At 40.0% G+C, this 13,167-nt stretch overlaps 1 protein-coding gene across 4 annotated transcripts in view; it reads left to right on the top strand.

Annotated features, from left to right (window-relative positions):
- Nucleotides 1–12,906, top strand: part of EPAS1 (endothelial PAS domain protein 1) — a 121,346-nt gene extending 108,440 nt beyond the window's left edge. For 2 of the 4 annotated variants that reach the window (XM_078382905.1, XM_072989330.2), the window contains exons 12-16: nt 1,091–1,581; nt 5,692–5,815; nt 5,939–6,062; nt 6,980–7,165; nt 8,315–12,906. In XM_078382905.1, the coding sequence (XP_078239031.1) occupies nt 1,091–1,581; nt 5,692–5,815; nt 5,939–6,062; nt 6,980–7,165; nt 8,315–8,415 (1,026 nt within the window). In that variant the 3' untranslated portion in view covers nt 8,416–12,906. Of the gene's footprint in view, nt 1–1,090; nt 1,582–5,691; nt 5,816–5,938; nt 6,063–6,979; nt 7,166–8,263 lie in introns of all 4 variants that reach the window. The other 2 variants (XM_020796898.3, XM_072989323.2) reach the window with 1 other exon arrangement.
- Nucleotides 12,907–13,167: the final 261 nt, after the last annotated feature.

The following is a 13,167-nucleotide window of genomic DNA, read 5'->3' as shown; positions in this document are numbered from 1 at the left end:
TTGTCTTTCAATTTTGTAAGCAGCCTTGGGTCCTTTTCACAGAGAAAGGCAGGGTAACAATATTTTAAATAAATAAATAGGTTCTTTTTGAACAGTACCCCAAACCACATTTGAAGTATGCCTCCCCCATATTGTTTAATACTTGTTTTTTAAAAAAGCCAACCCCAAAACAGAATTTTAATGGGCCTCAGATCTGCCCAGGGTGCCCACCCTATTCCAAAGAAACCTCCTGCGACTTGATGCACACCACCACATGTGTTGCACAATAACTTGCATAACTTCTTGCTAGCAGTCACAGAGCCTAAGCATCCCCATATGTTGATAGCCAACATAGGGGAATGCAGGGCTGCCCCCTCCACTTACATTTCAATGGAGGACTTCGATGACAAGGGCTGCATTGTGAAGAGGGAAATTAAAATGTTGGGACAGAGATGCCTGTTTGCCTTGGGCCCTTTCCTGCACCCTTTGTGGTGGTGCTGCAAGTTAAACCGCAGAAGCCTCTGTGCTGCAAGGTCAGAAAACCAGCAGTTGTAAGATTGAATCCACGCGACAGAGTGAGCTCCTGTCGCTTGTCCCACCTCCTGCCAACCTAGCAGTTCGAAAGCATGCAAATGCAAGTAGATAAATAAGTACCATCACGGTGGGAAGGAAACGGTATTCCGTGTCTAGTCGCGCTGTCCACGTGATCACGGAAACTGTCTAGGGATAAACGCTGGCTCTACAGCTTGGAAACAGGGATGAGCACCACCCCCTAGAGTCGGACACAACTGGACTAAATGTCAAGGGGAACCTCTACCTTTACCAATTCACATATGGAGGTTAGTCTAAATATATGAGAGATTTACATAAGAGAAAGTTCTGTTCAGTTCAATAGGACCTATCCCTGAGTAGACATACATCTATATAATTGCACTGTCAGAGATAAAAGAAGAGAACAGAGCTACAGTCTACACCTCTCCAAATCAACCAACTGGAAGAATTTTTCCAAACTATGGAAAGAGCTCTTGTTTTAGCATAATTTATCCATCGTGTTTTTTGTAACTGAAAGTGTGTCTCCCTCTCCCCACACCCCAAACTTGTCTTTTGGCAGACCGACTTCAATGAACTGGACCTTGAAACCCTTGCTCCTTATATCCCCATGGACGGGGAAGATTTCCAGCTCAGTCCGATCTGCCAGGAGGAGCGCCCTCTCTCCGAGAGTGCTCAACTCACCCAGCAGAGCTTAAGCAACATGAGCAGCCTCTTCCAGCCTCTCGCTCCTCCCTCCCAGAACCAGTTCCTCACAGAGAAATATTGTCCTCCAGGGTCCGACAAAAACATGAACACTGGCCAGGGGACTCTGCCGCTGGCCTTCTACAACAACAGCAACCAGTTGTCATCCTTGCTGCCCTACTATGCGCAGGCTAGCACCCCTCTGTCTTCGATGGGGGGAAGACCAAACACACAGTGGCCACCTGACCCTCCATTACAATACGTTCCTCACAAATGGAGAGTTGTGGGCAACAAGTGTTCTGGATTGTTCGCTAGCTCTCCATCGGGCCCGCCACTGCATTTGCCAGATGTGAACTTGTATAAAAAAAGGTAAGCCACTGTGGGCATCCTTTTAGCTGTACTAGACCTCTTTAAGTGTAATTGGGAAAGAATAGTGGGAGCACTGTTTTTCATTTATAGGAGCCCCCTACGCATGCCAGCAAGACAATTTGTGCACCTGGGACTGACAAGTTTCAGATGTAGCAAATCCCAGGATTCCTGACGTTCCTAAATCAGGAGTATGTAATATTCTAGCTGCTGTTGGAATACAACGCCCATCAAAGCTAATCAGCATACCCAGTGATAAGTCATGATGGGAGCAGTAGTTCAGAACTACAAAATACACCTTGGAGGCCAGACTGTTATGATTTTTGAGCTTGGTTGTGTGTTTTAGGATTGAACCGTGTGCTGCATTAAACATATGGCAAAGTTGGTTACATTTTTTTACTCTGAGTTGGGGGGTAAAACTGGAGTAACACTGCTACGTAGAAGTACAATAGGCTTAAACTTCAAAAACTCATCTGCTTTTGAACCAGTAGAATTTGGTGTTTTATTTTTAAGGCAAAAGAGAACGGTTTAGGTGTAAGAATTGTTGAGGGGTTTAAGTCTTTCCTAGTCTTTACTGGATAAATACAACAAGTGGCAAGAAAAGATAATAAATAGGTGAATTGTCTCCAGATCTCAACATTTCTACTCACAGTCCTTGAATACAGTGGTGCCTCATTAGACAATGATAATCCGTTCCACTGAAATCACTGTTTATCAAAATCATTGTCTAGCGAAAAGCATTTCCCCATTGCAATGCATTGAAACCTGTTTAATGCGTTCCAATGGGGAAGAATTGTCGTTGTCTAGCGAAGATCGGCCATAGGAAAGCCGCTTTGCAAACCGCCAAACAGCTGTTTAAATTGCTGTCTTGCGAAGCTTAGGTAGCAAAAACACCTGTTTGTGAGCGCGGAGGGAGCTGTCAAAATCATCGTCTAGCGAAAATCGGTTTGCGAAGCAGGGACCAAACATTGTCCAGAGAAATTCCCCCATAGGAATCACTGTTTTACGAATCGCTATAGCAATCGCAAAAAGTCAATGTCTAGCGAAAAAACTGTCATGTGGGGTAACTGTCTAGCGAGGCGCCACTGTAATCTATATTTTCCTACTTAACTGAGAAGGGGCCAGAGCTGCATGGACAACTTTTTAGTTTCTTTTTTGAGAGCAATCACCAAAAACAAACTTGCAAATGAAGTCTCCAGATGACCCGTCAGTAAACAGAACCAAACTAATTTGCAGCTTGCAGGCTGGGAAACCCTATTAAGATCAACAAGCAAATTTAAGGGAGTTCTGCTTCTAATGACGGACTTCTTGTCATGCCTGCTTTAAGCCTAACATTCCCTTGATTCTCATTTCAGCAGGTTTTTTTTGAAGATGTATGCAAAACTGATCTGCTTAAAAAGAGCACAAGTCAGTTCGTAATGTATTTCAGTAAATGTAAATGTTCAGATAATAAGGAAAGGTGATGGCTTCACTTTTCACTCTTACCCTGGAAGCAAGCGGTCGAATCAACAAAGGAAGAAGAATAACCACAACATATTTTAAGGCAGCAGAAGTAGAAACCTCAGAAGGAAGTAGTTATTGTTCCATAGAAGTGGAATGTTGCCAACTGAACTGCTAAAATGTCAGAAGGTGTCAGCTTTGTGTTTGCTTCCTTCATAGAGAGGTTTCCATAATTAAAAGAACATGAGATTATAATAGGTCTCTGGACTGTTTTTAACGGTAGGAATGTCTGCCTCTAGGAATCTCCCTCTTTGCAACAAGTCAGCAGAGCCTAGAACATTTACTTTTGGGTGCTATAGATACTCCAGTCTTCTAGCCAGCATGGTTAGGAGATCCTAAGAGTGATTGTCAAAAAATTTAAAATTTTCGAGCTTTGCCTAGGAATATATCCATCTACTTGTTGACACTGTGCACTTTTAAGTAAATAGGACTGGATGAAACTCACACACACATAACCCTTCAGTTCTTTCAGTCCAAGAAAATGCGATAGGAAGAAATGCAAGGAGGGGAGGCAAGTGATTGAGCAGAAGTGGGTATTAGTAATCCTAAGTATAATGCAGTGTGTTTCTGTTTGTTATCCATTTTCTCCTTTTATTTTTATGGATACTTACAGGAAAGATCCTCTTCAAGGAACCAGGATGGTTCTAGGCTGCAGAATACTGTACTTTGGGAACTGGAATGTCCCTAGAAAAATTGCTTTGTAGTTACATTTATAGCCTGCCTCTCCTCCAGTGAGCTTAAAGAGATACATCTGGCTCTTCTTCAGCCCACTGTGCTCACAGCAACTCTGTGAAGTAGAACAGGCTGGAAGATTGAAGGAGGAGGTGATGGACCCAAAGTTGTCCAATGAATTTTAGGACTCAATGGGGAGTTGAACCTCAACCTCCCAAATCCCAATTCTACACTCTAACAACTTATCCTGTGCAATGATGCTCCATAATTACAAAGACAGGAAAGAATCTTGTGGCACCTTAAAAACTAACATGTTTGGTTTTCCCATACATGAATTACAGCCTACTTCATCAGAAGGATCTAACTAGGCTGCAATCTACAGCAGCTTCTGTCAAGTAAAAGAGGTTTGTCTTAAATCTGCCATAAGACTGACAGAATATCCACCAAGATATATGACATACTGTTGCTTCCAACTTTGCATAGAAAAACAAGACCGCTGCCTCTATGGGGCAGAGCTAGAAAGTGAATCAAATGCCCCTGAAACACCTATTATTGGTGTTTTGTTAAGTGTTTCCACCCTGAACATCTATCCCATCCAAACATCCCTGAGTATTCTGAGAGGGTTTTCTCATGTGTGCGTGTACACATGCATGTGAGTGTGCACACACAGAGAGAGGTCCTCTAAAATTAAAAGCAAGCATTCAGAACAGATCAACCAAGAACTGTAATCAAATAGTGGAGTAATTCAGGATCTGCTTCTCTATGATTTCAACCTGTAATGTTTGATAAGGCAAACCCATATGGGTGGGGCTAGTAAGAAGGATCCTTTCCAGCCATTTGCTTTCCAGTCCTTAAAGGAAGGGTAGCAGTAATATGGAAAGGGAGCCACATGACTAGCACCATCCCCAAAGTTCGAGAGTTTTAAAATGTTGTCACAGTAGGATGAGACCGGGCTGTTGAAAAAACAGCTCCCACACTGCCACTTAGTCTTAGGTGACAAATTAGCCAGAAGTTAAAACAGATTGCTTTTGTTGTCATCTGTTGTTTCTGTTCTGATATCAATGGTCAGTGCCAGTGTGGTAGGCCAATGAATTGTCTACAAGACAAAGGGTCAACAGTGCCGTGGCAATAGACACTATCTGCTGAAAACAGCTGTAGAAGTCAAAAACAATAAAATAAATCTGTGTTTATCATTGTAAGTGCTTTGCTTATGAACCTAAATTATTCCTTCCACATCTGCTTTCTGCTAGCTGATTTTATAGAAGTAGAAATCAGCAGAAATCTCAGCACTCCCGAACAGTTCAAGAAATTAATAAAGACTTCATATCTCATGAGTTCTGTGTCTTAGAATTGTGTTCTGCTGTTTAACTGTGTTCCAAGTAGGACATTCCAGGGCAGGGGGTTGCCAGGGATACAGAACAGTGTAACTTTGGGAAAGATGGTAGAGTCAGCATGTCGTATTGCACTGGTATAACATGAGAATAATAGAATTGGAAGTGAACCCAAGGGTCATTGAGTCAAATGAGTTGACTCAATGTCTAGTGTAGAAAAAACACTTTGTACAAATCCAGTACAGAAAATCCACCCTCTGTAAATCCCTGACAGATAACCAACCTCTGCTTAAAAACCTCTAATGTATGGGCACCCACCACCCTCTAAAGTACTGTATTCCATTGTCAAAGAGCTCCTACCATCAGGACATTCTTCCTATAGTTGAACTCTCTTGTAATTCAAATTCATTATTTGGGTTCTTCCCATACAATAGCAGAACAACTTTGTTCCCTATTCCATACTCCCTTTAAATACAGTATTTGAAGGTAGCCATCCCATCATCTCTCAGCTATCACTTCCTTTTCTCCACATGGAGCATCTCTAATTCTCTCAACAAGATTAATTTTTTTAAAACTACTTAAATCAAAAAGAATGGTTTTGTTTTGACAGGTCACTGGAAAGCTTTGGACAGCGGGGCATAGATATAAACCCTGCACGGATTGCTCTGGCCAACAGTTTGAAGCTGAAGCGGCAGCTGGACTACGAAGAGCAAGCGTTTCAGCATTTGAACGGGGTAATCTTTCCTTTTCCAATGACTCTCTTTGGCTTTATGTGATTTTAAAACAAAAACAAATCAAAAGGGTGTCCATTTCTTATAATGCTCATGCGTTGCCCTTTTTCCTCCTCTTTCTTCTAGACACAAGAGGACACATCTGGCATTAATCCAGCACACTTAATGTGGAAAAGGATGAAAATCCTCAGAGGTGAAAATTGTGCTTTGCTCGCAGAGAAGAAGTCACTCAGCACAAGTGTCCTTAATGGTAAAGCATTTCTAAAAACTATATTATTTAAATTTCGCCAAATGGGAAGACGCATGGTTTGGTGTCGCACTATAGGATGGCTGCTAAAAGGCATGCAGAAAATGTACAAAAGATTCATATATACGGCTATTTTCTTTCATTTTTACCACATCTCAAGCTTATTATCCACGCTTCCCATCATCTGTGAGCCTCTTAAGTATTTAAGAAATACCCTGCTATGCGACACCCATGGCCCATCTTACATGGCATCTTATTTCCCATAAATAAGAGCAACAATAGCTCTACCCCGGTGTTTTCCCCCAGAAGATTCCATCATGGAGTGAGTCTGAAAGACACACCGAGATACAAAATGATTTGAAAATTCTGGGCAGACAAAAAGAATTTTTTAACACATCACCTAGTTGAATTGTGGAATTCACTGCAGAACTGTGGAATTCTTATCCTCCACACACTTGTAGAAGATAAGACTGCCCACGACCGCTATTCATGATGGTTCTGTGTTGCCACCAGTACTAGAACCGGTGTACCTCTGTCGGTTGTCAGGAACAAGAAGCCCCAGTTCCACCATCATACACATCAAGTAGTCCTTGCCGCACAGCATCTGGAGGGCCACATTTTCCCCACTACTTGGCCTAGTGGCTGCTGTACATGGGTTCAAACTGAGGCTGCACCTCTGTGAGGAAGTACTTGTTAAGAGCATGCCATTGTCATTAAGGTCATGGTTTTAGGGAATTGTGACAGAAGAGCCCAACCCCGGTGCCCAAAAATTTCTCGACAAAATGTATGTCATGATCATGAAAATGTAAGAAAAGCTGTCCTGGATCTGGCCAATGCTCATCTAGCTTAGCATTCTGCTTCTGATGGTGAACAGCTAGGCGTCCAGTTATAAAGTTTGCTATTGCTGTTTATCTTTGTAGATGCCTTTCTTTGTAACCCGCAAAGAGGTTCAGGGCAACCAATGAATCCGGTGCAGGAGCCGCAGACACAGCACCCTTCACCCTCCTCTGGGAATTCTGCCAACAATCCCAAAGCTATGTTCTCCCCCCACTTTTACAATCCCCCGTATCAGGACTTTGGTGTGCCACAAGCTCACAGGATGTCAGGTAAGTGTCAGCACAGACTATAAAAAATTTATATGGACGGCTTGCTTTCTAATAGAGTTGGAGAGAAAGCTGTTCTCAAAAGTTCCTCTTGGTGGCTATGGGAAGAGGCTCCTTAGAAAACAACATGTGTAAAGTTTGCACTGTAGTTTCCGTCAACCCCAGCCAGCATGGTTAATGTTTAGACATGTTGGAAGCTTTTGTCAAAAACATCTGGAATACATCAGATTGAGGGAGACTGGTTGCCCTCGTGAGAGCATATCTGCCCTCAACATCTAGTCAGTAGCTGTATTCGTTTAGACCATCTTTCATGTTGCAAATATTGTTCTGAACCAAAAATGGGCATTGTGTGACTCTCCAGATGTTGTTGGACTGCAGCTCCCAACATCCCTCACTCCTGGGCCTGATGGGCTTTCCATTCCTCACTCAGTGCTAGAGAGCATGTTTTTTGCAGTTCCCCTTTGCCTGCTCCTGGCCATGTTGATGTGGAGCATTCAGTATGTATTTTGTTGTTTTACACTACATTTAGGGCCTTTGGGGTGGGGCGGGGCAGATGTTTGCATTTTAATATAAATAAATAACAATCATTGCAGCAAAATCAGCGAAGTCGTTTGGCACCTTTAAAAACTAAAACAGAAACTAAAGGAACTGGTACAGTGACCCTTGTCCTCAGTTTGTTGTATACAGACTAATTTATTTTTACTTTTATATATAGCTCCTGAAGAAGGCTGTGAGCCAAAATGCATTGAACCTTTTAAAATCAGAATAAAGACTATTTACATCATTCTGCATCCTGAAAACTGGTCTGTCATTTTGACTTCTGTTCCCTTAAAGACTTAACAAATTTTATTTGGCGTTGGCCTGCATGGACTCCAGTCTACAGATGCATACAGTCCATGAAAATTTAAGAAAGACCAAATCATTCATGTTAGTTTTTAGGCTGTCAGAAGACTCTTGATTATTTTTGCTGCAGCAGACTAAAGAAGTCAGTCATCTTGTATCGAATGCAGTCCATGAATGCTTAGTCAAATCCAGCTTGCTGGCCTTTAAGATGACACATGATTCTGTTGTTTGGTCACCTTCTGAATCTTCTTATTTCAGGAATGACAAGTCGTTTGCTTGGCTCATCATTTGAACCTTATTTGTTGCCAGAATTGACCCGATATGACTGTGAAGTTAACGTTCCAGTGCTGGGCAGTTCGACGCTTCTGCAAGGACGTGATTTGCTTCAAGCTCTCGACCAAGCAACTTGAACCAAGCCTGCAGCTTTCCTTGGCCTCTACTGTTAAAGCAGCTGCAGTTTTAAAATCTATTTTTGCAAGTAGACAATTTCTAATACTGATTACACTTTTACAAGATTTTACTTACCTATTGAACTTGTCCACATTACCATATAGTGGCCTTTCTGTGAAGTTACTCACTTTCTTACTTGTGTTTAAAAGATACGCATTTACTGTATTTTTCTCCTCCTATTTCGATAAAGCGTTCTGTAGAAAATTTATATTATATGATTCCCCTTCACTGTGTGTAATTTATATGAAACGTCCTCAGTATTCATGCTAATAAAACAAAAGCTATGATGTTCTAATGCCTTTATGTAATACTTTGGCTCCATTTCTTGCAAAGATGTTACTTTCTGCCAAAGATAAATGAGCTAAATGATTATTTTCCATAACTACTGTCAGGACTGCCAGTTTCAGATAAAATATGTATACTCATTGTATGACCCTAACCTTTTCTATGAATTTTTCAGCATGAAAAAAAAAGGCAGGTTTAAATTTCTCAACAATTTTAAAAGTGATAGAGTGTTGTGAACTCTCACACACAAACAGACACACAATGCAACATTCTAAGAGTTCGGTGTCGGCCTAATACGAGTACTGACGCTTGACTCTGTTGTTGTCTGAGACAGGACCGGCCTGACTGCACAAGTGATACAAGCAATAGTTCAAGACAGCAATATTTTTCATACAAATGAAATAGTAGCATGCCTGAGTTCTGAGCATTGTGCTTTGTAACATTTCAAGAGGTTTTAAGGTGCATCTTAGAAGTCATGCAGCATAGATGCTCGATTTAATACTGGCCTGAATTTAAGAACTGGTGGCCTCTGGTATGCGGCAGAGCCAAAGATATCCAACACAGTAGATGATGCCATTCGGTTTTCAAGCAATGACAAGGAGCTTTCCTTGACTGTATCTAATTCTCAGTATTTCAGGGTTCCTTTGACTAAAGCAGGTGAGATGGTTGCTGCTATTTTAGATTTAAAAGTATGGCACTGCAAAAGAACCCAAAATGGTGGAATTCCCACATTCAATATGACATTTATGCCAGTGTCACCCTCCTCAGATGTACTCTGGGTAAGTCAAGAATTGACAGTGAATCAGACCTGGGGAAAGCAGAAAGAATTACTGAACAATGAAGGAGAAGGAATTCCTCTCTTCTTAGTGTTTTAATTCTTCTTTTTGTTTTATGCAAAGCATAACTGATTGTTTGATGTGTTTCTTTTGGTTAAGTATTTATCATATCTTGGTACTTATCAGTTTTACCTATGAAGGCTTAGAGTTACCACCATGAAGCCCTCTTAGGAACTGTTTTCTTCAGAACTGGTAGTTCTGTTATTCTAATTCCAATGTTTCAGGATTTGTCCAGAGGCTATTATTAAAACTGCTAATTAAGTGCCTATTTAGATTTTAATTTTCAGGGAGTTAGCCACAAGCCCAGCACTGCTGGGTTCTGCTGAGAAATATATTTAAACATTTGCTTTCCTTCGTATTACACTGGGGAAAATTAAATACTGTATAAGATATAGAGCAGCTGAATGGGAGGGTGTTTTTTCTGTTTAACTTTTTAATTCTTGATAGCCTTTCAAGTGCAAATCATATTTAAAACCATCATCAAAAGGGCAATCTGAATTCTCAAAAATCAACTTTTTGTAACGATGAAAATAACAACAACAGCAACGTTGGTGCTTAGGAATTTTAGTTCTATAGAAGGCATTCCTTTCATTCCGTGTAATTCCTGCTTGTCAATGCTGAGCAAACAGGTATGCTTGTCTATTCAGTTTAGCAATAATAGAAGCTCAAGAAACTACAGGGTGGAGATTTTAAAATATTTATTAAAGTCTAGTGTTTTGGTGGGAAGGGCAGGGTTGAAAGAGCCAAAGGGCAGCTTCTAGGCAAGGGGGAATATGCTGATGTCAGAGTTTAGACCAAAATTGTCAGCAGGTGGCAAATTATTTTAAAAAAATAATTTCCAGAAGTATTATACTAGTTCAAAGACATCCCAAAACTATTTGATTACAGTTATTGTACTGCCAGGATGCTGAAAAATCATTCAGTTACTGTGTTAGTTACATTCAAAGTAGCATCATACTTCTCAATTAAAAAAAAAACTGCTTAGAACAATTCCTCTTTGATTGCTTTCTTACAGTGTTTTTTATTCAGCGGCCTAAGGCATCAAACTATAAGTAAAGCCATTTGCTATTCTCATTACATTGTTTAGTTATTCCTTACCCCGTAACTATAAAAGTAATTCAAATTATACCATAAAAGGAGTTATATCCTATGTTAAATTACAGCTGTAATGTGATACAGTTATACCTTATTTTTTTGTGAAATTATAACTAACAAATTATGTCTGAGCTTTGAGATTATTTTAGATCATTCTTTGGTGTAAATCAGCATAGGATTATAAAAGCCAGTAGACTCTCCTAGAAATTAAAGCCATTTCTCTTTTTATACTTTTCCATGTGCATAGTCCTAATTCAGAGAAGTTGTTGGAATTTAAGCCCAGTTGATATCAACAGGATTAAACAACCCTCCTTGCCCAACAACTCTTAATAAATTGGATTTGGGATACTAGCTGAAAACGATACCAAATGTATCCCACATCAGGAAGACACCAGGTTAAGGAAAGCCGCAAAACTAACCCACAGACCCTGTTGATTTCTATGGAACTTGAGCAGAATTAACTTCCTTGCTATGGCCTCAGCCTATAAAAGTTCATGGCACAAGCCATGTGTTGGTCTTTAAAGGTGCTGCACAATGTTTAGAACATTAGGGCAAAAGGAACAAACAGAACTTCCACTCTAAAATGATCTGGGATTGGGAAGCTTGACTTCTAGAAAGCTGCCACAAGGTATGTACAGAGTTTCTGAAACTCCTGCCTGCATCATTGGAAGACACACGTGTGTGTGCCTAATCCCTTACAAACATGGGGTCTGGTTTCTGTAGCTCGGGAAAGTTCTTTCTTTCTTTCTTTCTTTCTTTCTTTCTTTCTTTCTTTCTTTCTTTCTTTCTTTCTTTCTTTCTTTCTTTCTTTCTTTCTTTCTTAGTACAGCTCCTACAATCTCCTAGCTAGTGTGGTCACCTCCAGAAAACTAACTTTTCCTAGCTCTGGTGATTTGTTGCAAACAAGGCCATTCCAAGCTTCAGACATGTATTTGCTCTCCAGTACCCACAAGGAACTGCCTACTTATGGCACCAAGTTAATGAATCTAATCCCAATATTTCTGACTTCTAACATCCTAGGGCAAATTTGTAGTGCTCCTGATCCAGCCAAAAGTAAGCATGTGAAAAATTCAGACTAATTGCAGCGAGAAAACGTTAAGTTGGTGCTTGAACGCTTCCCATTTCAAAAAGCAGGAATTGAAATACTTCACACGTATTAATTCTGTCAGCTATATATGAAAGGGAGGAGGGCTCTTCCTCCAGCAGAAGTGTCCTGTGAAATCTACATTTTTGTTTTGTTGTGTTTTGTTTGTTAAGATTTGTGATGTCACATTTTTTGTGAGTTGAGGTGGGAGGAAACAATGGGATGGCAGGATTCTAAAATCTATTTCATCCCAGCCCTCTCTGTTCACATGTAAAAGTTCCTCTTAAGATCAAAACCTCTGCATTCAGATGTCCCAGGTTTCTACATAAGATCATTTCTAGACATAAATTTGATCAATTGAATAGCTCTCCTCAAAGGAGGAGTCTGATACATGGCTTCCTCCTTGCAGGCTGTCCTTGGTTTCTTCCCTGTGTTCTGGTACACCACTTGGTCAGCATCAGGAGGATGAGCTTCACTGGCACAGAGGGCAAGCCCTCACAAACGAACATTTTCTATCAATGCTGAGCATGTGTGAACATAAACATATTTGCAAAAGTGTATCCATAAAGTAAAAGTAATCAGAAAAGCCACTAGTAGCTATCACTGTCCTCTCAAGTCTCCAGTTGGGAGCCATGTCCAAATTTGCTACCAGGTTTTAAATTTTGGCTGAGTCATGCTTTGAGCTAAATCAGTGCATGTACGTATAGCTAAGTGTCACAAAGAACCATAAATTAAGTGTTTTCGCTTTAGCTTGCCAACCTTACAAAGTCAGCAAATTGAAACTGACTAAGTTGCAAACCTAGAATAAGTAGTATGAACTCTGTGGGTGCAGCAAAACAGATCTCATTGTGGTCATGATTTGTGTGCTTGAAGGCTTAATGACATTTAAATATTGCTATTTTATTTGTATTCTCTATTTGTAGTTTCAATGTTAATATGTTGTACCCTAACCATTTACTAAAACACACTGGGGAGGGAGGTGGGGGTAAAAGACAATTTCTTAAACAATTAACCATAACTATTATAATTATTTCATGTTTTCTGTACTGTTGAATTTCTTACTGATAATCTTATAACTGTATGGGAACTTTAAACTTGATAAGGAAATGTATTTTGACACTGATCCCTTATTAAAATATACTGATCTTTAATTGTCTTGTGACTCTTGTTTCTGGCAAAAAAAAAAAATGCCCCTGTGACTTAAATGTATCATTGTATAACAAAAGTATTTATTAAATTATTTATAGAAAATAAAGATTTGCACTGATCTTTAAATGCATAAAATAAGGAAAATGGCCCATCTTTGAAAATTAATCACCTACTACTACGCAGAATAAAGCAAAGTGTTGTTTTATATCCTTCACGACAATGATAAATCATGCATTATTATCATTATTAATAATATTTATTGT

The sequence above is a fragment of the Pogona vitticeps genome, chromosome 1 (genome assembly GCF_051106095.1).
Source record: "Pogona vitticeps strain Pit_001003342236 chromosome 1, PviZW2.1, whole genome shotgun sequence".
NCBI lineage: Eukaryota > Metazoa > Chordata > Lepidosauria > Squamata > Agamidae > Pogona > Pogona vitticeps.
This window is presented reverse-complemented; position numbering and strand designations above follow the sequence as displayed.